This window comes from Physeter macrocephalus, chromosome 14 (assembly GCF_002837175.3).
Source record: "Physeter macrocephalus isolate SW-GA chromosome 14, ASM283717v5, whole genome shotgun sequence".
Taxonomy (NCBI): domain Eukaryota; kingdom Metazoa; phylum Chordata; class Mammalia; order Artiodactyla; family Physeteridae; genus Physeter; species Physeter macrocephalus.
Window position 1 is genome coordinate 91,871,998 of NC_041227.1, and position 25,838 is coordinate 91,897,835.

At 52.3% G+C, this 25,838-nt stretch overlaps 1 protein-coding gene across 1 annotated transcript in view; it reads right to left on the minus strand.

Annotated features, from left to right (window-relative positions):
* The window catches only part of RAP1GAP2 (RAP1 GTPase activating protein 2), a 117,823-nt gene that overhangs the window by 60,833 nt on the left and 31,152 nt on the right, over positions 1-25,838 (minus strand). Inside the window, exon 2 of the mRNA XM_028498093.1 lies at positions 16,869-16,953. Within this exon, the coding sequence (XP_028353894.1) occupies positions 16,869-16,953 (85 nt within the window). The remainder of the gene's footprint in view (positions 1-16,868; positions 16,954-25,838) is intronic.

The following is a 25,838-nucleotide window of genomic DNA, read 5'->3' on the forward strand; positions in this document are numbered from 1 at the left end:
GTCATTATCAACCTGGCGGCCAGCTTTGCTGTTTCCCTGCCGGCCAAACTGAGAGCCAGCAGGCTGAACTTGCAGGAAGAAAGGTTCAGGCTAGATGGGAAGAAGATGAACATGTATGAATGGAGACAGGCCATGGCACCTCCTTCCAAGGGAAGACTGGACAACGCCAAATCAGGGCTGGAAGCTCACGTGTGTCATTTTTTTCCTCCATGAGGGGTTATCTTTCCACCTGGATGGGAGATCGGCAAGTTGCCGACTGAAGGTAACAAAATCAAGGTCACATCTCAGCTCTAGATTGACGATGTGAACACCGTGTGACCTTCTTTTCTCCGTGGAAAAGCTTAGGGACATGTGACATGCCTACCCTTCAAACCCCATGGTCAGGGGAGGACAGTTGAAATCATATAATCAGTCATGGGCTCACAAAGCAATGAAATCAGGCAAGCAAAGTATCAGTCGCAGAATCATAGAATCCCACAGATGGAAGACCTACTGTGTGCTGGGCCTCTAGGGTTTCCACTAGGGGTAAAAAAAATCTCCCCCATTTTACAGATAAGGAACCCAGGTCTAACAAGACCCAGCCTCTCCTACTGAACCATGAAGGTGGCCTGAGCTAGTCATAGCTGAATAACACCTACCTACAAAAGATGCTCCTGTCCTTAATCCTCAGAACCTGTGAACATGTGAGGTTAATGGTGACAGAGGGAATTAAGGTTGCTGATCAGCTGGCCCTGAGGTGAGAGGAGGATCCTGGATTATCCAGGTAGGTCCGATATAAACAAAAGAGTCCTTATACTAGAAGGAGGCAGAAGAGAGAGAATGAGAGAGATGGCAGTGTGTGTGAAGGACCTGGCCCAATCAATGTTGCTGCCTTTGAAGACGGTGGAATGGGGCTGGGAGCCCAGGAATGCAGGTGGCCTTCTAGAAGCTGTAAAAGGCAATGAAACAAATTCTCTCCTAGAGCCTCCAGAAGGAATGCGTCCCCATGGACAGCTCGATTTTAGCCCAATGAGACCCATTGCAGACTCCTGACCTCCAGAACTCTAAGATGATAAATCTGTGTTGTCTTAAGCTACTACGTTTGTCATCATCTGTTTCAGCAGCCATAAGACGCTAATACAGACCTCTCGACAGATATAAGTCCAATATAACCACGGGCAGGAAGGAACCCTGATGCTCTAGCCCCACACCCCTGCTCTGCAAAACTGAAATGTTCTGTGACACATATTCACAGTCTGGGATGAACGTTATTTTGATATTTTGATAACTGCCTTGAAGCTCTTTGCTGATCTTCAGGAAACCAGGTGTGGACTCCTGACCTTCACTGGTCCTGGGACCCATAAGTAAGGAGAAAGGCTACCCAAGAGATGGCAGAGGACCATGCCATGCCAGCAGGACCTAGGACCCTGCCTGTCCATGACAACTCAGGCTGGACCGATGACCTGGGAAACCTGGGTTTCAAGGTTCCCACCTCCACTGCCAGCACTAACCTCAGGTACCCCCAGGCTCTGGATCCGTGGCTCAGCTTTGCTCTTGGGGTGACAAGGCCCATCCCTGACACTTACTGAATCCTCCCAGGCTTTGAAGACCCACCTTCCTGCTCTTCAGATCTCACCATGGTTCCTGACCTGCTTTCTCCTTCACTATTCTAATGTTTGAGGGACCCACTCTCCCCCAACCCCAGACCCCAGGACACATCCCCTCATGCGGAAGTGACAGGGAGAGGATCGTCCAAGGATTTTCTGCTCTTCTGAGCATACCCAGGCCATCCTTGCTTCCACACCCAAGCAGGGACCACCAGACCACTCAGTGGAGGTCATGTCCCTTCTTGGGTCACTCTCGGAGATGGTTTCTGGGGCTTTGCCTCCTCGTAGCCATCATACCTTCAAAGGGTGGACATCACATCTTCCCAGTTCAACAAAGGGCCATCAAGCATGAGGAGACAGAGCTACACAAGGCATAGCTCCTGTCTCCTACATCCCACAGCCGGGTTCTCCCGACCATGGAATAACCACCCCAAAGGGACCCTCAAATGCTGTCCTGAAACCCAACTGGACGTCCACAGGGCAGTGATGCTGGGAGCCATCGGGGGGTCCAGTGGATTTTCAGAATCATCATCTCTGGGGCGAGATGCAATGCTGGTCTCCTCTGAGCCCAGGCCACCCACCAGGGTGAGCCCCTGGGAAGGGAAAACTCTAGAAACAGTAGCAGAGCATCAGGAAAAGGTCCTAAAACTGGATGCCCTTAGGCACAGGGAGGATATAAGGCAAAATGGTTGGAGAGAGCACATCCCTCCCAATAGTACGGAAGTCAATTTTTTAATACCATGTTGGTCAAACAAAGCATATCTGAGGGCAAACTGGGCCCAGGCCTACCAGCTAGTGATCCTCAAAGAAGCAAACCCAGCCCATCCACCTGACCTCCTTCCTCCCCTTCCTGCCTTTTCCCACCTGCTTTCCCTCCTTCTCTCTCCTCTTCCCTCCCCTCCCCCCTCCTATTTCCCCTCTCCCCAGGCCCTCCTCTTTTCCCCTTCCACAGCAGATGACGCCACCAGGCCACCCACCCCTCACTCCTGGCTTCCCATTTAGAGCCGACCAGCCATCATATTAACATCTGACATTTCAGAAACTTCTCAGTCCTGCTGCCAAATCAAATCAGCTCAGCCGTGTCATTTGCTAGCAAACCCAATTCACTCCCGCAACAGGTTCTGCTTAATTTCCACGTGGACCTGGGCTGGAGCTCTTGAAAGGCTCCCTCCACCTCTCCACATACCTGGAGATGCAGACCCTGGCAGCCCAGGCTGCTGGTAAGGGCATGGCAGTTCCCCTCAAAAGGAGTGAGCCACGCCGTTCACAGATTGCACTACCGCTCCTCCAAAATCACCTGGTTCTCATATCCCAAAGAAGGGAGCCAAACACTATGTATAAAGTGGAAATAATTTATTTTTAAAAAATTAATGTCACCACCCTCAAAGATTTGTTTGGGGACTTCCCTGGTGGCCCAGTGGTTGAGAATCTGCCTGCCAATGCAGGGGACACAGGTTCAAGCCTTGGTCCGGGAAGATCCCACATGGCCGTGGAGCAACTAAGCCCGTGCGCCACAACTACTGAGCCTGCGCTCTAGAGCCTGCGAGCCACAACTACTGAGCCTGCATGCCACAACTACTGAGGCCCATGTGCCTAGAGCCCATGCTCCACAACAAGAGAAGCCACCGCAATGAGAAGCCCGCGCGCAAGGAAGAGTAGCCCCCGCTCACCACAACTACAGAAAGTCCGCACGCAGCAACGAAGACCCAACACAGCCAAAAAAAACCCCAAAAATTTGTCCATATTTTTTTAATAAAATAATTTAATAGAATAATTTACCTCATCTTTAGAGGACTCTTACAGGGGTTACTATCTCTTCTGGAGCAGAAACATTTATCTAAACTTCAGTGACTCCTTCTGAGCCAACTGGTTTTCTCTTCACTGGTTAAATGCAAATAAAATCGAATTTAACTCTTTTTTATTACAAATGAGCACAAATGGTACAATCCCATTTATTTATTTATTTATTTATTTATTTATTTTTGCAATTTCTTTCTTTTTTAACATCTTTATTGGAGTATAATTGCTTTACGATGGTGTGTTAGTTTCTGCTTTATAACAAAGTGAATCAGCTATACATATACATATATCCCCATATCTCCTCCCTCTTGCATCTCCCTCCCACCCTCCCTATCCCATCCCTCTAGGTGGTCACAAAGCACCGAGCCCATCTCCCTGTGCTATGCGACTGCTTCCCACTAGCTATCTATTTTACATTTGGTAGTGTATATATGTCCATGCCACTCTCTCATTTTGAGAGGGTGTGGAGAAAAGGGAACCCTCTTGCACTGTTGGTGGGAATGTAAATTGATACAGCCACTATGGAGAACAGTATGGAGGTTCCTTAAAAAACTAAAAATAGAACTACCATACGACCCAGCAATCCCACTAATGGTCATATAAGGTGGATGGACCTAGAGTCTGTCATACAGAGTGAAGTAAGTCAGATCCCATTTATTTATGCCTCTGTCTGTGTGCATGATGCCGAGATGTCTGGAGGCTTAGCAAATGGTAATGATGAACATGGCCGGATGGTGGGATTATTACTAGAGTTTAGTTTTGGATTTTTTTACTTTATACTTTACAATTGCTTACATTTTTTATAAGAAGCATGTATCACTTTATTTAAAATAGGGTGTGGGGTGAGGGGTTGCTGTTCACTTGCAAAAAAAAAAAAATCTTATAAAACTTCTCCAAGATGGGGCTTCCCTGGTGGTGCAGTGGTTAAGAATCCGCCTGCCAATGCAGGGGACATGGGTTCGAGCCCTGGTCCGGGAAGATCCCACGTGCCCTGGAGCAACTAAGGCCATGCGCCGCAACTACTGAGCCTGTGCTCTAGAGCCCGCGAGCCACAACTACTGAGCCCGCGTGCCACAACTACTGAAGCCCGCGTGCCTAGAGCCCGTGCTCCGCAACAAGAGAAGCCACCGCAGTGAGAAGCCCGCGCACTGCAACGAAGAGTAGCCCCCGTTCGCCACAACTAGAGAAAGCCCGCGTGCAGCAACAAAGACCCAACGCAGCCAAAAATAAATAAATAAATAAATTTATTTTTTTAAAAACAATTCTCCAAGAAAATACTGGGCTTTTTTAGTTCAATGCCACATTCTCAAGGCTGGATCAATCGATGAGAATTCATAAATCACCTATTATGGGTACGTATTAAGCACCGACCACTAAGTGTTTATGAAGCATGTGCTCTGGTCCCCTTATGTACCAGGCACTGTGACAACAAGGATAGGAGAACATGTCCTGCTCCCTCGGGCCATGGAGCTGGGGCTGCATTGGGCCAGTTCCTCCCAGCCCTGCTCCAGCAACGCCCTGTCCCATCACACACATACACACACCTGCAGTCACACCTGAATGACCTCCAACTACACAAGAGTAAGCAGGTGCTGGCACAGCTTCTGGGCCTCACCAGGCTCCCATCGGGGCCTCCTGAAAGAGGGCCGCTCACACCCTATAGTGGGTTAAATGGTGCCCCCCAAAAAAGATATGTCCACCTAAGAATCTCTGAATGTGACCTGATTTGGAAAAACGGTCTTTGCAGGTATAATTAAGCATCTTGAGATGAGAGCCAGGTGGACCAGGCGGGCCCTAAATCCTTATAAGAGACCCACAGACCCAGGGAGACGAGAAGGTCATGTGAAGACGGAGGCAGAGAGTGGAATCATGCAGCCCCAAACCAAAGGAATGCCTATAGCCACCTACATGCCTACAGGAAGAAGCAAGCAAGGATCTGCCTCCTCTAGTGCCTTTGGAGGGAGCTCAGCCCTGCCGACACCTTGATTTCAGACTTCTAGCCTCCAGAACTGTGAGAGAATAAATTTCCCTTGTCTTAAGCCACAAAGTTTGTGGTAATTTGTTACAGTGGCCCCAGGAAATGAATACACACCCTAAGGCCTGAAACACCATCTCCACACTCATCCAAGAACACGGAATCTACTAGGGGTCCAGGGGAAAAAAGCCAACAGGAGGGGGACACACAGGACGTACCTACGGGACTCATACTGCAGGGGTGACTCTCTCCAGGAACAAACACAAAACCCACTGTCCACCGTCCCACAAAGCACCAGACACACTGGGCTTGAGTGTCAGGTCAATGACATGACCCCCCAGGCATGCATGGGGTGGGGATGCGAGGCGGGGCATGGAATCTGGCAGGACCCCACTCCTGAGCCGGTCTCAGGGCAGAAGTGTCTATGGCAGCCAGAAGAGGAATGGGATCATCAATGAAACCACCACACAAGCATTTAGCTCACTGCCCACGAGAAAAACCACGAGTATCCATCACATACCAACGTAACACCTGTGTGGTGTTATATTGGTATGAAGCCCTTGCCCACCCGCTTCCTCCTGCAATCCTCCCAGCAACCCTACGGGGTGGGCTTAATCCCACAAATGAAGGAACTGAGGTTCCTAGGAGATGACCGAACTGCACAATGTCACACAGTTGTTACTAAGGCCCAGGGCCAGGCCCGGGCTCTGTGTGCCAGACCCAGGATTGTCCATCAGAGAAGGCAGGGCCTAAAACAAGCAGGGATGTTGTAAACTAGAGGCTAAGTTATGGGGTAGGACAGCTGCCAGGCCTTCAAAGGCAGGTGGCATGACTAGGGCTACAGCAGCATGCGAAGCATCCCCAAGGAGACGCCCGGAATGCCAAGTGCTCTATCAGGGCACAACGTCAGTATCTGTCTAGAAATATAGACTCGTTTCAATACTAGCTGCAGGCAAAAGGAATTAGGAAGGAACTTTCTGATGGGGGCAAACAGATTATAAAATGCATTCCAAGGCCAACCCCGGGACTCTCCACGGCCTTGAATTCTCCAGATCTCCACTCAGTCCAATCCCCAAATCCTTCATGAGGACACTGGCCTTACAGGTTCTCCCTATCACCGTGGGGCCTGGTCTGTGAACACTGATTAGCTCAGGGCAGCCTGACTTCAAGTGACGGGAACATGATCCAGAGGGAAGCTTCCTCCCTAAAGACCCCTCCCCTAGGTCCATCTGAGTTTGCTGGGCAGGATCTTCGGTTTGGGCCTTTTTCCAATACCCTTACTGTCATCCATACTTATCAGGCAGGGTTTTGGGTCTGATACACGGGGCTCAGGTGGGGCCAATCACACAAAATGCAATTTCAATTTTTGTTCATTGGTTATGGAGAGGCACCTCAGTCCTGGGTACCAGGCAGGGCATCAGGGAGTCCTGAGGAGGAACTATATTAGCAATAGAAAAATCAGTGTACTTCCTTCCAGACTTTCCCTCTGAGCATTGCTGTTCTCTGGAGGAATAATAAGTACTAACATTTCTGCAGCACACGCCACGTGCCTCTAAGTGACAAACGTACATCATCTCAATTAATCCCCATTACAACCACACGTGGCAGGTACTCTCATATCCCTACTCTACAAATGAGGGAACTGAGGCCCAGAGACGGTACACAGCTAGGAGGTGGCAAAGCCTCACACCAGGCAAGCTGGCTCCAGAAACTGTGCTCTGAACTACTATACTACTCCATATGTGTCACCTTTTTGAGAAAGAGCCTCAAAGGGATCTGGGTCCAGGTCAAAGGCACTGGATTAACCTCCCTGACGGGGTAGACCATGTGGCCTGTCAGAAGGAAAGGGAGATGGGCTGGAGAATCAAAGGAGAGAGGTAGGGTTCCCAGAGAGACCATTCTGGAAGCCCAGCTGGCCTGTTCCCCTGAAACAAAGGAGAGAAGGAATAAGGCCCTAGTGGACTGGATGCCTAGGCCAAAGCCTGAGGTTTGGGCTCCATTAGCAATTTCTAGGAGGCAGGGCGCCCCCCGGGGCCTCCAGTTCAGAAGGCTCCATGGGAACAGGCAAAGGACTCTCATGTGCTGGTGGCTCCCAGCTCCCTAGAGAGAAGCCCTCTGTATGTTTCTCAAGGGCAAGAACTACATCATCATCATCATCATCATCACCATCATCATTATCATCATTATCATCACAACCACTTACTGAGCCCCCACTATGTGTTAAGCACTCCACTAGCTGCGTCAGGGTTGACCTCTTTACTCCTCACACCCGCCCCTCCAGGTGGCCATTGCCCTCATTCTACAGGGGAAGAAACTGGAGGTCAGGGAGATTAAGTAACATGCTCACAGGACTCACGGAAAGCAGTCTGGAGTGTGGTTAAGACAGCACAGGCTTCAGAGCCACAACAGACAGACCTGAGTCCAAAGCCTGCCCCTGCCCTCACCGGCTGTGGGACATCGAGCAAACAACTTAACCTCTTCCGCCAAGTTCAATCAGAGATGCCAGAAGCAATTCATCTCAAGTGTCAGCTCCAAATGACTGGCGGTGGCTACCTGCAGGGCTTTGCTGGAGAGGATTCTGAATCCACATCTAAACTCATGGGCAAGGGTGCCATGATCATTACTAACATCCGCCAGAGGGGCAGGAGGCTGGTGGGATGGCACAAGTGTCACACGTTTGCCAGCCCTGATCTAGAGAAACATCACGGCTTACGGAGACAACCATACACATGCATGGGTGCATGTATATAGCCAGCGGATTTTTGACTAAGGTACCAAAGCAACCCTAAGTCTTTTCAATGACTGGATATCCATATGGGAATAAATGGACCTAGACACCGGTACCATCAGGCCACTCAAGACGGCTATTCTCTTGCTCACTATACATCCCCCTGCTCACCCAGTCCCTGCCTCACCTACACCCTACTCACCTGACAGACTTTCCCTCTTAGTCATAGAGCCTAATCTGTAAAATGCCTACATACATGCCCCCCCGACCCAGCTAGTTCTATTCTTTAGATCAGAACACCTCCACCACGATAGCGTATCAAAGGGGCAAAGGGGCGGTGAAGGACGTGCTCCTCTGCTGGTTTCCCTGGTAACCAATGAGCCAACCTGATGTCAAGTCAATTCCCCCTATAACGGGTATCCTCCCACTCCCCTCCAGTAGTGAAGACTGCTGCCTTGTCCTGCCCTCGTCTGCCTCACACAGTGGGGTGTCACTCCAGGACCTTGCTTCAGACATGTAAGAGCCCCTGTCCATTAAACCATCGATGTCTCTGTCACTGACTCTGGGCTCCTTCTTCTCGAGGCTTTCTGTCTCGAGGCTGGGCAAGTATAACGCTTGCTGCCCAGCAATGCCTGTATCATGCCACACAGTTAAATTAAATTGAGATGGATCTTAGATCTACAGCTCAAACTAGACAGCTTCTCGAAGAAAACATGGAAGAAAATCTTTGTGATATGGAATAAGCAAAGAAAGCTACAGACACAAAATGAAAAAAAAATCCATAAATTGGACATCATTAAAATTAAAACTTCTGTTCATCAAAGACGCTGTTAAGACAAGGAATGAGCTTGTATCTAGAATATGTAAAGAATGCCTACAGGAAGACAAACAACCCAATTTTAAAGGGGGAGGAGGGGCAAAGGAACTGTAAGAATGGTCCACAAGCATATGAGAAAGTGTTCAACATCATTAGTCATCAGACAAATGCAAATTAAAGCCACAATGAAATATCCCTCCCTACACACCCACTCAAGTGGCTAAAATTAAATAGACTGACAATGGCAAATGTTGACAAGGATGTGAAGCAGTCAGAGCTCTCATAACACTGCTGGTAGGGACATAAAATGGTACAACCACCTGGCTAAAAGTTTGGCGGTTTCACATAAAGTTAAACATTCACCTCCCCTTTGACCCAGCCATTTCCCTCTAGGTATTTACCTAAGAGAAATGAAAACACATGTCCAAAACAGAACAAAACTTATACCAGAATATTCAGAGCATTTGGTTATTCATTATAGCTCAAAACTGGAAACAACCCAAATGTCGCTCAACAGGAAAATAAACAAACTGTGCTGTATTCATACAGTGGGGATAAAAAGGAACAAACTACCGATACACTCTACATCATGGGTGAATCTCACAGATATTATGCTGAGCTGGACACAAACAAGTACAGACTATGTGATTCCTTTTATTTACTTATTTTTAATCTAGTTCCCTGACCAGGGATCAAACTCGGGCCTCCCTCACTGGAAGCAGAGTCTTAACCACTGGACCACCAGGGAAGTCCCCGTGATTCCTTTTAAATTCAGTTCTAGAACAGGCAAAACTAATTCAGTGGAAAAAAAAAAAAAATCAGAATACTGGTTGCTTCCCGAGGGGCGGGGGTTGGGATTGACTAGGAAGGGACATAGTGGAACATTCTGGGGGAAGAGAAAGGTCCTCTATCTGAATCAGAGTATGGGTCCCATGGGTGTATCCATTAATAAAAGTATACAGTTAAGATGTATGCATTTCAATGTATGTAAATTTTTTAAATCCAGTTACACCTAAAGTAATTTGCAAGACATGTAGGCTAGTTGGCCTTAAAACAATGAACAAAATCAGGTACGATATACACATGTGCACACATGAGGGGTGGGTTCATGCAGGTGGTGCACACACAGACATCTTCCAGCTCTCTAAGCCTCCAAGGTGCCCCCCGACAGATGCAGAGCCAGGTTAAGCCCCCCCTTGCATCTGCACTGCCCTTGGGCTCCCCTGTCCACTGGCCTGTATGAAATCAGAGGCCTCCTGGGAAGTGGTTCCTGAGGAGACAGCATCTGGACCAGCGACATAAATAGGGTCTGCGTGGGGACCAGAGACAGCTCTTCTAGGAGCGCCAACAAAAAAGCCAGCTGAACCTCCTGCAGCGGCGGTCATGGGCCGCAACAAACGCTTGTTCCAACTGGCATGCACCCCACTGCACAGCTTTCTTGAAGAGGGGAAACCAAACCCCCTTGCTGGTGTCCTTGAGCCCTTCCTGCCTCCGCCCAAGAGGGGTCCCAACATCCTTCCCACAAACGCCTCCTCACCTCGTCCATACAAACTTGGTAGATGTGACGGGGGCTGACACCCCCTCACTCAACCCTGACAGAGGCAGGTGGGTGGTCTCTTTTCCCAGTGAGAACAGAAGACAGGGAGCAGGAACCAGAGGCAAAGTAAGAGATGGCATCGGGCCTGGGGCAGTGCTACAAGCTGGAAAGGAAACCCCAGCACCTCCCCACCCAGGATAGAAAGTGGCTGGTGGGCAGTTAGGGAGCCTGGGAGGGTAGGAGGCCGAGACCCAGCACAGCTCTGCCCAGAGGGAATGAAGGGAGTGCAGAGAAGGCACCTCTGACCTCTACTTTCTTCCCCAACATGTGGGGACTTTGCACCTGCCTGACCCATCACTGAGGGTTTCGAGGGCATCGGTGAGTGATGGAGAGCAAAGTACCAGGGGGGCAAAGCAGGCATGAGACTTTCTGCTCCCCCCACAGCGGGCACCCCAGGCCTCCTTGTTCTCTTCGGGAAAGGAGAAGGTCTGGGGTGGAGGAGGCTGCCCTCAGACTGGCACAAAGAGGGATGGAGAAGGCTGAGAAAGGGTCACCTCCCGGCTGACCGGGCCAGCCCAGGCCTGGTGGGGCTCCAGAGACGAGTGTGACAATTCAGATCAAGGACACACCAAGTCCCAGCATCACCACCTTCGATAGAACGCCCCGTGCACTTACCGTGAGCTGGAAAAGAATCAGGAGGGTCAATCCCAACCTCTTCAAGCCCCAAAGGCTGTCGTATGGTTGGTCCCAGGGGGTCACTCAACCCCCGTGCTTGCCATTAGGGTCCCTTCCAACTCACCCCCCCCACCTCCCCATGAAGCCATGCTCACTCCTCCCCCCCCCCACTGAGAAGCCACGTGACGCACTGCAGCTTGTCACATGCTCAGCCATACGGTTTCTTCTGCTCAGTTAAGGCCCCCCGAAGACAGCAGGTTCTTTGAGGGACGAGGACGGCGGCCTCAGTTTGACCACACGGGGCCTAGCGCAATGCTGGCCACACACCCGCTCTCCTTGGTGCCTGGTGATCCATTTGGGCATGAAAACCAGATCATAAAAGATGGGGGCTGGGAAACAACCCACAGCATTCCCAGGGAGACAGCCCCAAACCCCTCTCCCGGCCCACCCTGCGCCGTCCACAGTCTGAATTCTGGTTGGGAACTGGGCTCGCATTCCGCCCATCTGCTCAGCATCTCTTTGGTGGCTTTTTCTCACTTTCAAATTAGCGAGAAAAAAAAAAAAATTCCCTTGAAAACCACAAACACAACGAGGTGGAGGAGGGGGCGTAAAGGACCAATTGCAGCAGGCATGCCAGTGGGGGGCAGGGGCCTGGGGAGCGGGGGGCGCTTCTCGGGCTGGAGGACAGCTTCTGCTCCAGCAGTTCCTTCCCAATGGGGGAAGCAACTAGAGGAGGCTGTCCCTGGTGTGTGGGGTGGGATGAGAGCATCTTATCAAAAACGGTTTGGGGGTTTCCCTGGTGGCGCAGTGGTTGAGAGTCCGCCTGCCGATGAAGGGGACGCGGGTTCGTGCCCCGGTCCGGGAGGATCCCGCATGCCGCGGAGCGGCTGGGCCCGTGAGCCATGGCCGCTGAGCCTGCACCTCCGGAGCCTGTGCTCCGCAACAGGAGAGGCCACAACAGTGACAGGCCCGCGTATCGCAAAAAAAAAAAAAAAAAATGGTTTGGGTCTTAGAACTGAACTTACTCTATGACTACAGGAGGAACACAGCTATCTTCAATGGGACCTTGGCCAAGTCATTTCCCACCTCCTGGCCTCCAGCTTCCCTAAAAAGGAAATGGATCACCCACCTCTGACATTTTGTGACTCCCGAGCTAATCAATACCAAAGGGGTTTCACTGCCACCCCTAACCCAAGCCTGCACTGCCAAGGGAACCAAGTGAGACCCTCCTCCACTGCCCAGATGCTGGGAGGGTAGGGGGGCTGATGGAACTCCAGGGCCAGTGACCCTGGAGAGATTCCAGCCTCCACCGTCAGTGTCTCAGACCTCGACGTGCAGTAATAACCTGGGGAAATTGGGAGGTATCAGCAAAGCAGAGGCCTAATCCCACCCTGGAGAGGACATCGCAGGCGGGAGCCCAGACCTGCACAGGTGACTCCACAGGTGAAACTGATAGGGAAGGAGGGCGCTTCAGTCCACATCTTGAGGAACACATGTATTCAGGCTTTTTTTTTTTTTTTTTTTTTTTTGGCCGCACCGTGCAGCATGAGAACTTCCCCGACCAGGGATCGAACCTGTGGCCCCTGCAGTGGAAGCGCGGAGATTAACCACTGGACGACCAGGGAAGTCCCTGTATTCTGGCTTAATTTAGAAAAGTATTACCTGGAGAAAGAGGGTCTGCTGGGATAGGAGATTCAGACAAAACCAGAGGAGTGGAAGGGAAGTGCCTGCTCCTCCAACCTGGATTCCAGAATAGTCAACACACCATAAACATCCACCAGAACTAGGAACCCACAGGACAGGACGCAGTCGCTGCCCTGAACTCAATGCAGGGACGCGTTGGGCTAACAACACGACTTGGTAAATGCAGTCCCGACACGGCCGCTCCCTCTGTGCTGAGCAGGCTGGGGAGAGGTAAATGAACATCGTAGTTTTTTGTGTTTTTGTTGTTGTTGTTTCGTGTTTTTTTTTTGCGGTACGCGGGCCTCTCACTGTTGTGGCCTCTCCCGTTGCGGAGCACAGGCTCCGGACGCGCAGGCTCAGCGGCCACGGCTCACGGGCCCAGCCGCTCCGCGGCACGCGGGATCTTCCCGGACCGGGGCACGAACCCGCGTCCCCTGCATCGGCAGGCGGACTCGCAACCACTGCGCCACCAGGGAAGCCCGGCATCGTAGTTTTAAGTAGCCACCAGGACACTAACCCCAGAAGCCACCGTGAGTTCCACCGTAGTTGACACATCTGCCCATCCCTCTCACCATGTCCCCAGCCTCGTCCACACCAGCCTTTCCCTGGGGAGGCCACCCCCGGAATCTCCCATTTTCTCACTCCATCCTCTCCCTGGAGAGTTCACCAACCCACCCACCCCTCCACCCCAGCTCCAATTCCCATCTCTACAAAAATGACTCCAGATTTTTATCTCCAGTCACACCCTTCTTCTGAGCCTGGCCCCCAAATACCCAGCTGCTCAATGACGCCCCCGCTGGTGTCCCAAGCATGTCCAGCTCAGCGCTTAGGACTTAAATCCCCATCCTCCCTCCTGGGTCACTCCCTCTCAGAGAATGGCTGTATCGTTTATCCGGTTGATCCAAACCTGGGACCATTCTTGCTTCCTACCTCTCCCCAAATCCTCATATCTCACCAATCCACCTCCTGGGAGATCTCTGAGATCTGACCACTTCCAGGTGGTCACAGGCCCCTCAGAGTCAGTCCTCTCCCACTGGACTCCTGCAGTGGCCTCCCAACTCACCCCACTTCCACTCCGTTCCATCCCCCACACCCTCCACACGAGCCAGGGTGACTTTGCAGAAGTCCTGTCACCTTACTCCTCTGACTAAAATCTTCAATGACTTCGGTGCCCCTAGTTAGGATAAAGCCCAAAATTTTGAGCAAAACTTCCAAGGGTCTGCCTCTTTGTCCCTAACTGGGAGTGCTCTAGCCATTCTTGTTCCTCGAGAATTACCTTCTCTCCTGCCTCAGGGAGGATGGAGCCTACGGCAGTGCTTCTGGAGCTGTAATGTGCATGTGAATCACTAGGGGACGTTGGTAAAATGCAGATCCTGATTCAGTGGTCTGCAGTGAGGCCTGAGAGTCTGCATTTCTAAGGAGCTCCCAAATGAGGCAGACGCAGCTGGTCTCTTGGCCTCACTCTGAGTGACAAGCATCTAGAACACTTTCCTCCACCTTGACTGCACTTCTGCTTCACTAAGTCCTACTCCACTCTCAGGGTTCAGCTTAAGCATCACTTCCTCAAAGCCCTCCCTGACCCTCTCCAAGGCTCGATTAGATCTCCCCTCCACAGACCTTATATTGTCCGAGCTATGCTGTGCTTCTCCTCTGGAACATTCATCACACCTAACCGTCCATCCCTCATTCTTGAAACTGTTTTTTCAACTTTTGTGTCCGTAGCTGGATGACAAACTCCAAGAGAAGAGGGATCATACTGCCTTGTTGCTACTAGGTGTCCAGTGCTCAGCACTAGACCTGGCACATGGTCAGCACGTGCAGTAGAAAGCTGTTGGTCTTGCCTGCCCTGCATCCGTTTCCTCTTCCTCTCATTGTAGCACCTTCAATTTTCCTTTAAACCGCCACCCCTCCCCCATTATCCATTCTTACAGTTTAGACCAGGGGTCCCCAACCCCCGGGCCATGGACCGGTACCGGTCCGCGGCCTGTTCGGAATCGGGCCGCACAACAGGAGGTGAGTGGCGGGCGAAGCTTCATCTGTATTTACAGCTGCTTTCCATCGCTCGCATTACCACCTGAGCTCCACCTCCTGTCAGCATTATGGTGAGTTGTATAATTATTTCATTATATATTACAATGTAATAATAATAGAAATAAAGTGCACAATGAACGAAATGCGCTTGAATCATGCCGAAACCATCCCATCCCCCAACCCACTGCTAGTCTGTGGAAAAATTGTCTTCTACGAAACCGGTGCCTGGTGCCAAAAAAGTTGGGGACTGCTGGTTTAGACGGTGGGCAAGAGACCCAGGTCTGGCCAATCAGAGCCTTCCATCTCTGAGATAGACATGTGATCTAAGCCCAGCCAATGAGCTTCCTCCCTGGGACTTTTGTTAGAACTACTGGGGAAAAAATGATACTCTTCTTTCCACTGGAGTTACTTAGCAAGTAGGAGCTACTGTCACCATCTGCCACCACAGAGCCAGAGCTTGACAAAGGATGAAACACAGAAGAGAAATGGTAAGAGACGGATTTCGTGGATGCAGTCGTGCCTGGAGCCTACACTTGCCACTACGAAGGCAATAAATTTTCTTTTATGCTTAAGCCAAAGCGAGTTATGTTTCTGTCACTTGCCACCAAGAGTCTTGACTAACACAACAGTCAAATAAATATTGGGTGTTGGGTAAATTAAATGAGCACATAAGTAAAGCCTGCCAAGAGAACTCAGTGACTCCTCCTAGGAGACTTTCAGAATTCCTCCCTGCAAACTCCCGCCATCCATGAGCAAAGAGACAAGCATCCCACACCCAACTCTGCAGACCAAGGGACTAAAACTCAGAATGGCGATACGTCTCAGTAATACCCTGTGCAAACAAGCCACCCAGCACCTGGCTCGGATGCCAGCACTGTGACGAGGCTGATGAAGATGGTCTGGCTTTCAATGCCCCTGGGTACCCCACCAGGAGGAGAGCAGAGCTGTCTCCTAGGTCAGCCCTGCACCCTACCCACTCCTGCATTCCTCGTTCAACCAGGACAGGCTCTGACTGCCATTCTGTGATATTCCCCCTCAGTTCTGTGTGTGATGGGCATTCAACGTGGGACGATAATGGGAAGAGGGCTTTTATCTACCTCCTTTGAGGGTATCACTTTGCAACAGATTAGGTCAGGGAAGAGGCGGTACAACAGGGACTCCCAGGAAAGAGATACCTAATTATTTCCCTGTGAGTCACCTTGTAGCAGAACCCCAGGACAGAGGTGGGGGCTGGCCTAGATGTCCCCTCAGATGACTCAGGTGCCGTCCTCAGAGCTAGTCCTCACCTGGCAAAGTGTGAGGGGAGGAGGGAGGTGCATTGCTGCCTAGGCAGGATTACTGGCTGAACCGAAGTCCTCCCTGCGGGCCAGCTCAGGCCCATGTGGCCACCCTGCCAGGAAGACTGAACAGTAAAGGGGGAGAGCTCGGTGTAGGGAGGATGCAGCGCCCTCAGGGTCCTGGGATGTAGTCTCCCAGGAAAGAGACTTGTGAATGAAGTGCTAATAGGGAAAGAATTACTGGCTCCCAGAACCTCCAAGGCAACTCTCCCACAGAGATTAGGGTGACAGGGCCAGCCCAGGAGGCCAGTCAGAGGCAGGTAGAGCAGCACACAAGTGCCATTCAAGTCCCAGGAGGGTCCCAGCCCACGGGACCCCTCCTTCCCCACCCCCAGCCCCAGGCAGCCCTTCTGGGCAGCAGCCCCGTAAGGCTCGCAGCTGCATTCTGAGTGTCCCCACTTACTCCCGCGTGGGCCCCCCCGTGCCGGAACCTACGGCCCCACAAGGCCTCTCGCTAATCACCAAGCATTCCTCACACCCCATTCAGCCCCAGTCTATTTCCTCACCGCCCCTTGACACCCCTGAATCTCACAATGACACTTTCCTCCTACACTGGTGATCTCAAGCGGACGCTGCCTTCAGAGGTGTGGAGACACTCCAAGGCCCCCATGGGGACAGAAGCCGCCGGGCCAGGGGCCAAAGCAACAGCACTTTCCCCGCCCACTTCCCCTCCCCACTTACCAGCCGGAAGCCTCTTACCTTCATGGTGGGAGGCGCAGTGAGAGGAGGGGACAGCGGCCGGTCTGGGAGGGTCACATCCGAGCTGTTGGCCAGCTCCTGCTTCCTGTTAGGCCACAGAACACAGAAGAGGTGAGTGGGGGCCTGTCTGCTCCTCCCCCCTCTCCTCTAACAGCAGCTGGGCTTAAGGACACAGTCTAACACATGCAGAAAATAGAGCCAGTGCATTTCTTTGCCAGGATGTGCTCAAATCTTAGGCAGGGCTACTCCCAGTGTGGTTCCTGCACCACTGCACCAGCAACACCCAGAAACTTGTTAGAAATGCACATTCTCAGGTGCACACAAGACTCCGGGTGATGGGGCCCAGGAATCTGTGTTTTAACAATCTCTCCAGGTGATTGTGATGCTGAGGTCTGAGAACCACAGGTCTAAAGAGATACAGGACTGGGAAGGAAAAGAAGGGGAGAGGGGTAAACGTTTTCAATTCATCCTCCCTGGGGGGACCCCTTTGTCCCTAAACACACACACACACACACACACACACACACACACACACGCCCTGGTCAGACTTTGGGAAGACAGGGCTGCCTGCTGTGTATGCTGCAGGTAAAACTTATTTTAGTCCATGTGGGCTAGGACCATGGAGAGGCAGCTAAACAGAGTTGTGTCACCATGACAACACAATTGCGACAAGTCCGCTGCTCTCACACACTCCCCACTTTCCATCTGGCCCTTGCTGGTGACCAGGGAGTGCTAGTTTACATTCCAATCAGTAGGGAGAATGTGTGCCACGGAAAAGCCTTCAGAGCGATGGCTACGCGCAGGGCCAGCTGGGCAGAACCTGGGGGAGTCTCCAGACGAGGGACTCTGGTGTCCAGGACGTGCCCTGGCTATATCCTGGGACAGGAGGGAGAGGCAAGGATAACAGAATTAAGAGCCTAAGAAGACCAGGCTGAGCCACAAAGCCCCTAATTTTGCAACTGTTTGCTTCTCCAGAGCCCCACCCTGAAGCAGCCAAGAGTCAGCCCCCAACCTGGTCCCACTTAAATGACCAAAGGACCCCCACTGCCACCTGGAGAGAATGCTTCTGTACTTTGTTCCAGCTCATGTCCTGCCAATGGGGGTGACAGCTCCAACCCCAAGCCCCCTTCGTGAGAGAAGCCATGTTCCCTACGGACCCCCGCCCTCCGTCTTTCCAGAGGAAACCCTGGCCCTGGGGCTCAGACACCACCCCAGCCTGGCTCCCCTCAGCCCAGGCAGGCCCAGCTACCCTGGCACAGCCCCTGCCTGTCCCTGTCACCTGTCCTCCAGGGAGCCAGGTACGGAGGCTGTGTGAACATCTGGCTTGCTGGAGGATCCATGTGACCCCATTAACCTCAACCCTGCCAATCCCCCTTTCTGCACCTCCATCTGCCTTCCTCCTCCTTTATTCCTGGACCTTGGACTCACTCCGATGACTGGAGAGTGGGGTCCCCTCCCTCCTGATCCAGACTGTAACTAACACAAGAACCACAGAGCCAAGACTCAAGACGTGCGCGCACACACGGTCACACACAAAGCAACGGACGCAGCTCCTTCAACTTCTCGGTCAGAGCCACCAGCACCCCCCTTGCATTTAGGGCCTTGGATGTTCCCATTGTGGGTAACGTGCGGCTGCTCCGGCCCTCGCCTGCCTGTGCATCCAACAGAGCTGGGTGGGAAACAAGCTTGCTTCCCCTAGCCACTCTACCCTCTCCAAGCAGGCACTGCCCCTCCTCAATGGGCCTGCAGCCCGAGACTCATGATGATGGAAAAGGAAGGGAGGAAAGATGATCAGAGAAGGGGAGCATCACCCTCAGGACCCCTGAGGTGAGGACGGACAGGGCAGTTCCTCGGTGGGTCTGGGAGCCTGCAAGGGAAAACCACGCAGGGAAGGGAGGGGAGGCAAGCCCCCACCCAGAGTCTACAGGACGGTGTGGGGTTAGCTGAGGACCTTTGGCTTACTCCCCTGGAGATGGCTTGTGGGCAAACTTGACCAGTAGCCGCCCTGGCGCTCTGGGAACACAAACCCTAGAGGAGGGCAATGCCAGCAGGTTTTTCATATCAGTGGTCGGGGGACCCTCATATACATAGTCACACTGTCCGGTTCTCTCCATAAGGTGGAAGATGTTCGCAGGAGCAGAGCAGAGCAGCTGAGATTATTACCAAGGTCCCTGAGTCCCAGGCCAAGGGCCCTCGTACCCAGCCCTTCGTGGACTAAGCCTCTCTCCCCTGAGCCAGTCTGTAGCCAGTCTGTTCTCCCTGGACCAGTCTTCAGGAAGTGGTGAGGAGTATCGCATGGGAGCACGGGGCATCTGCCAGGATGATTTCCCAAATGATGCTTGGAGCCTGGAAGGTGCTGGAGCAGGAAGAAGCACCAGTGGCTATTGGCCTCCTGCTAGCTCCAGGGCCCTGTCCAAGACTCCAGAGGGGACACCAGGCTGGGCAGAAGGCATGACCACTGCCCTCAAAAAGATCAGAACCCAGGGCTTCCCTGGTGGCGCAGTGGTTGAGAGCCTGCCTGCCGATGCAGGGGACACGGGTTCGTGCCCCGGTCCGGGAGGATCCCACATGCCGCGGAGCGGCTGGGCCCTGTGAGCCACGGCCGCTGAGCCTGCGCTCCGCAACGGGAGGGGCCACAGCGGTGAGAGGCCCGCGTACCGCAAAAAAAAAAAAAAAAAAAAAAAAGATCAGAACCCAGAGCACATGCACACCGATGGCTGCAAGTTAGAAACTACCCTGCCTTGGTACCTAGATGGCTTGGAATGGCTTTACGGGAGGGGATGGGCCACACGGCACCAAACCCTACTCTCGACTTCAGCCCTCCCTCCTAGGAGCCAAAGGTACTTATTTAAGAGCTGACTGCCTGTCACGGATTGAATCATGAACTGCCTTAAAGATATTTTGAAGTCTTTTTTTTTTTTTTTTTTTTTTGGCCGCGCTGTGCGGCATTTGGGATCTTAGCTCCCTGACCGGGGATCGAACCCGCGCCCCCTGCGTCGGAAGCACAGAGTCTTAACAACTGGACCGCCAGGAAGTCCCGAGATATTTTGAAGTGTTCGCCTACCTGTGAATGTGACCTCGTTTGGAAATAGGGTCTTTGTAGATGTACCCAAGTTAAGATACGGTCATTAAGGTGACCCCTTAATTCAATATGACTAGTGTCCTTGTAAGAGGAGAAGGTGGCCACCTGAAGACACAGACACACGGGGAGAATGCCATGTGACAACAGGGGCAGAGGTTGGAATGATGCACCTGGAGCACCAAGGAAGGCCAAGGACTGCAGGCCAGCATCAGAAGCTACAAGAGGCAAGGAAGATTCTTCCCTGGAGCCTTCAAGAGGAGCATGGCCATACTGACACCTTGATTTTGGACTTCTCACCTCCAGAACCGAGGCAATAAATGTCTGTGGTTTTAAGCTGCCTGGTTTGTAGTACTTGGTTAGAGCAGCCCTAGGAAACAAATACACTGCCCAGGTCCCATGTTCTAGCCTTGGCTTTGTAATTGGAAGACCAAAACCCAAAAGGATGAAATCCCTGCTTCGGCCTCACCACCCCTGCTAAGGTCAGCCGGGCTCAACCTCGCCCTGCCCCAGACCTCACAACCAATGACATTTGTGTGTGAGCCACCCTCCCAGGGACAGCCAGGCCCGGCCTAGCCACCAGCTGGTGCTAAGATAAGACAGAGTAAGAACATGGTGCTCAATGCAATTCCAGCCCTTTCTCAGCCAAACACATCACACATACTGAGTGGTGAAAGTGACATGATTATCTCAAGAGATAACCTTGAACCTGCTCTAATTTACTATAAGGAAAAGGTAAATTATTAGCAGAAATGGTAACCTCCCTCTTATTTGTGATGACTTTCCTGTAACCCACAGTGATCTTGACACAGGTCGTGGCACTAAGGCTGAAAACTGCCTCTTGAGCCAAGCCAGCCCACAGGGTCCCAGACCTACCCAGGAACCCACAAGAAGAGGGGCTGGTGACAGAGGCAGAGGAGGGAAGCAGGGAGATTACACACTCAGCTAAGAGAGAAGGGTGGTAAGAGCAGGTGTGAATGAGCAGGTCAGAAGAGCCTCCCGCCTCTGGGGTCCTGGAGGTGCAGCCCACTCAGCTTCCCTCTGCTCCAGAGCTGCCTGGCGCTGAGGTTCTCTATGCTGGGATTCTTTCCCCAGCTGGGAGGGCTCAGCGAGGCCGGGAGAGGTCGTATCTGGCTTTAGTCAAATGTAAATCTCAGGAGGAAATGATCAAAGAGCCGGGAGAGGAAGCTGAGAAAGCAGGGGGATGATTCACCCAGATGGGGCTGTTCACAGGGAACTGGGCAGACCTCCAGGCAAAGACCCCAATTACAGCACCCAGGCCGCCAGGGTCCTCGCCTCCAGCCTCCTCGCCTCTGCCCCAGACCATTTGAAGTCATTGCAGCTTTCATCTCTCCCACATTTCTATGAAAAGGACCTACATTAAAAATCAAGAGATTCCTGGGTTCAAGCTTGTCTCTACTTGCTACCCCACTGTGTGACCTTGGTTAAGTTACCTCACCTCTCTGTGTCCCAGTTCCTTCCTCTGCAAAGATGGGGGTGCTAATGTTCTGAGGAATTAAACATAATGGCTGTGCAATAAAATATAAAGTCCTATAAAATGGAGACCATTATTATTGTAACTCATAAAATGGTGATCAGGTTTCCAAGTGGAAAGAGAGAAGCAAGGGTCCAGGGCTGTTTACATGTCTTTGAAAACATTTCTGGCATCTCAAATAAGCACCAGTTCTAGCCCCGGGGATCTATCGTCAGGATCGTAACCATCGGTTAATAATCAACAACAGGAAAAATCCCCTGTAACAGCAGATGGCTCTGGGGCCAGGTTTAAGCCCTCCCTTTGGCACAGAGTTTCTCCCAAACCTACACACTCCCCTTGTCTGCATCTCCCACTACACCAGTTCCCCAGCCACCCTGCCATGTTCGGCCCTGCTTTCTCTTGCTTTCCAAGTAGCCAAGCTAGAGAAATGCATACAGCTGGCCGCTATGAAGAGCTTCCCAGGAAAACCAAACCAAAAGGAACGAGACACATTATCACAATAGCCAAAAGGTGGAAATAACCCAAGCAGCCATCAACCGATGGACGGATAATCAACACGGTCCCTCCACAAAAGGGAATATTATTCAGCCATAAAAAGGAATGAAGTAGTGATACATGCTACAACATGGATAAACCTCAAAAACACGCTAAATGACAAAAGCCAGAAACAAAAGGCCACCTATTACATGATTCCATTTATACGAAATGTCCAGAATAGGCAAATCCAGAGACAGAAGGCACATGAGTGGCTGCCAGGGGGCAGGGGTAGAGGGAGAAGGGGTAGGGAGGGTCTGCTCATGGGTCCCGGGTTTCTTTTGGAGGTGATAAAAATGTTCTGGAACTATGCAGTGGTGATGGCACAGCTTTGTGAATACACTGAAAACCACTGAACTGTACACTTTAAAAGGGTGAACTTCATGGTATGTAAATCATACCTCAATTTTTTAGAAAGAAATAAGGATGAAGGGGCTGAATGGGCTCCATTTCTGTCATTCCTGCTGCTTAATTTTCTTCTCTGGCTGCCTTTTGGTGGCCCCGGGGCCCCGGGCTGTGTGCAGGGTCTTGCATTCTGGAGATGCTGGAGACGCTGGAGATGCTGGAGATGCTGAGTACGGTTTCCTGACTAATCCCATCTGTTGAAAGCAGTGCCTTTCTTCCCCACCCCCAGCATTCTTAAGTACTTGCCGCATAGTACTTAAGAACTCAGGAGAGGGTTTTGGAGTTCCAACTTTTCACATTTCCAAACCCTGTATAACCAATTAGACCATAAACGATAGGAAATAAAATAAAACAAAATGAAATTTAAAAGCTTCCAGAGAAATCATCATAAGAAGGAGATATGATGGGAAGGGAACTAGAAGCCAGGACTGGCTCCCACCAGCTCTAGCCGTGACAAGCTGGACCCTCAGAGTCTTATTATCTCTGCTTTGCCCTCTGCAGAATGGGCAGGCTAACCCCCAACTCCTGTTCCCTGCACTGGACTCGGAAAATTGCGCTCAACTCCTCAATATGACTAGAGTCTTAGACAGTTTTTGTGGTGGGAAAGCCGGGCCGGGGGGAGGGACCAGCAGGGACCGGGCTGGGTATGGGCTGGGGGTCCCAGCCCAGAGGAATCCACCATGCTGTCTACAGAGACCCTAAGGCCAGAGGCACAATCACGTAGCCCTCATTCCAGCAGCCAGCAGTGCTGGGGCATCCCTGTGGTTGGAAACATGTCCGAGAAGTTCTGTCCATCATGGCAGGACAGGCCGGCAGATGCTGGAGTAGAGGGTCAGGCTCCAGCCTCGAGGGAGGCGGGCCGGCAGTGTGTACAGTGGATCAAAAGCCCTGGCGCTCTGGTCCAACAGACCTGGATTTGAATTCCAGTGCCACCCCTCATTAGCTGTGTGACCGTGACCAAGTTACTTCGCCTCTCCCCACCTCAGCTTCCTCATCTGTAAAATGGTATAATAATACTCACCTCCTTGGGTGGTCTGAATAAGGCCTGTAAAGCACTTAGCACAGTGCCTGGTTCACAGCAAAAACATAATACCTGGCCGCCACTGTCATTGCCAAGGCTGCCGTCAGATAAGCTGGAGGGAATGGGCATGGTGGCGGGGACACGAAGGCAGAAAGCCAATCAGAGAGCAGAGAGGAGGCAGGGACGGCTTCAAACCCGAGGGAACCTGGATGCCCACATACTCCAGACAGGAGAGTCCAGCCACTGTGTGTGGGCCGCCAGGTCCTGGCTTTGTGCACACGGCTTGATCCCAAGCCCCAAGGGCCCAGACATGGAGGTGAAGACATTACTGTCCACACTCTGCTGGGGCCAGTGTAGAAGGGGAGAAGGATGCCAGCCCCGCAGAACGGGCGGGGGAACGGAGGGAGGGAAGGGGACACGAGATTCAGGAATGAGAGGCTCCAACACGTGGAGGGCCTGAGTGCCGATCCCCCCTTTGGAGAGCCCCTTGGGAAGGAGCAGGTGTTGCTCACCTGTCCGCACCTGGCAGGGCTGGCTCTGGTGACACATCCCATTCCCACGAACACTCTAAGAGGATCCAGGAGACTCAGAGCACAACTCTGGACCTTCGAGGATGCAAAACTCCCCAGGGAATGCAACCCCAATCGCACCCCACCGTGCCCACCCAATCCCAGGGTTCACAGACGCAGAGGCCAGCAGAGCCGGGAGAAACCAATAGAAGCCACCCGACAGCCTGATCATGGTGACGAGGACACTGAGGCCCGAAGAGGCGGAGGGAGATGCCCAAACCCCACAGCGAGCCTCTCTCTTCTTCTCCTGAGAAGCGCTGCGGCTCCCCCGTCATCTCAGCATGAACGTGGGAGGTGAGCGGGTCACAACAGCTCAGGAAGAACCTGAGGAAGCACGGCTGGTTTATGGACAAACGTTTATAAAGCATGAGTGCCGGGGCCCTGTGTGAGGGGAGAGGTGGGGCAGGGGCCCCGGGGATCTACGGGCCTACGGCTGCGCGGGTGTGCCGGGTGTAACTCAGCCGCAGGCCAGCACGTGGGACCAAGGGGAGGCCGGGGCGACGCTCCGTGCCTGCAGCTGCAAAGAACATGCCGGCGTCTCTCCGGGTGTGTAGGGGGAGGATGTACTGCCCTTCCCTGGAGGACCCTGATCCCTAACCTGGGCCAGGGGTAGGAGAAAGGGCAGGTTTCAGGAGAAGCAGCACACGACAGGGCAAACCAGCCATGAGAACCAGCTGTGGCCCCCGGCTGGGGGGCACACAGCCTCCCTCCCGGCATTACAACTCAGAGCTGGTGGACCAGCCCGTCCACAAGGGCAAACCTCCACACTCCCGGGAAAACACGCCTTTACTGAACACATAAGCTTTAGAAGTGACTCAGGCCGTTGGGTTCAGACATGAGGAAGTGGAGACTCAGAGGGGTTCCATGTGGTCCTGAGGGTCACAGAGTCAGAGAACTGGAGAGTCGGGCCCCAACCCCAAGATCTCCTTCCAGTCACAATGAGAAAGCCGGCTCTGCCGGGCCCAAGGGCCACAGCGGCATCTGAAAGGAGAACACTGGCCAGCAGCTTCCACGTCCTTTAAGCTTGAGCTCTTGCAGGGGACCAAGGATGGGCTGTGTGTCTTAGCGTGGGCGGTGACGTCAGGATTATTTACCCGCCTCTGAGAAGACAATCCGGGAGGGAGAAGTGAAATTGCAAAAGCCACACTGGAGGCACAGAGCACCCACGTGAAAGACCCACCTGCCAAATGTGCTCTGTGGGTTATGGGTTAAAACAGATACAGGATAAAGAGGGGGCCAGGTCTCCTTGGGAGATCAGCTAAGGTTACCGAAGAGGTGACAGCTGAGCCAGACCTGGAGGGAAAGGCCAGCATCTGTCTGGGAGAGGAAGAGGAAGGGGAAAGGCGCTGAAAGAGGCACGGAGGAGTGAAAGCAAGGAGCACCATGGGGCCGCGGAGGAAACACATGCCTGGCACTTAACAGGCCCTCAAAAAGGAAAAGTGAAAACCAGCAAGCAGGCCTCAGGGCTTCTCATGTACTAGGTACTGTTGGAAGTGACCCACATAGCCTATCTCGTTTCACACTCACAACAACCCTTTGCAGCAAATATCATTAACCCCACTTCACAGATGGGGAAACTGAGACTCAGAGAGGTTAAGTTATTCGCCCAAGTTCCCACAGCAGGAAAGTAGCAGAGCAAAGCTTGGACCCACGCAGTCTGGCTCCACAGTCCACGATGTTAACCACGGTGCCACCCTGCCTGCTGGGAAGAGCTAGAGCCCGCTCAGGAAAAGCATTCACATCGCACTTTCCCAGAGTGAGGTGATCTGGGGTGCCCTTCATTGCAATAATCGCTTATTGATCTTCTACTTGTGGCAGGCCACCCGGATCTTCCCTTTATGCTAGTGACATAACGTCACCTTCTAAA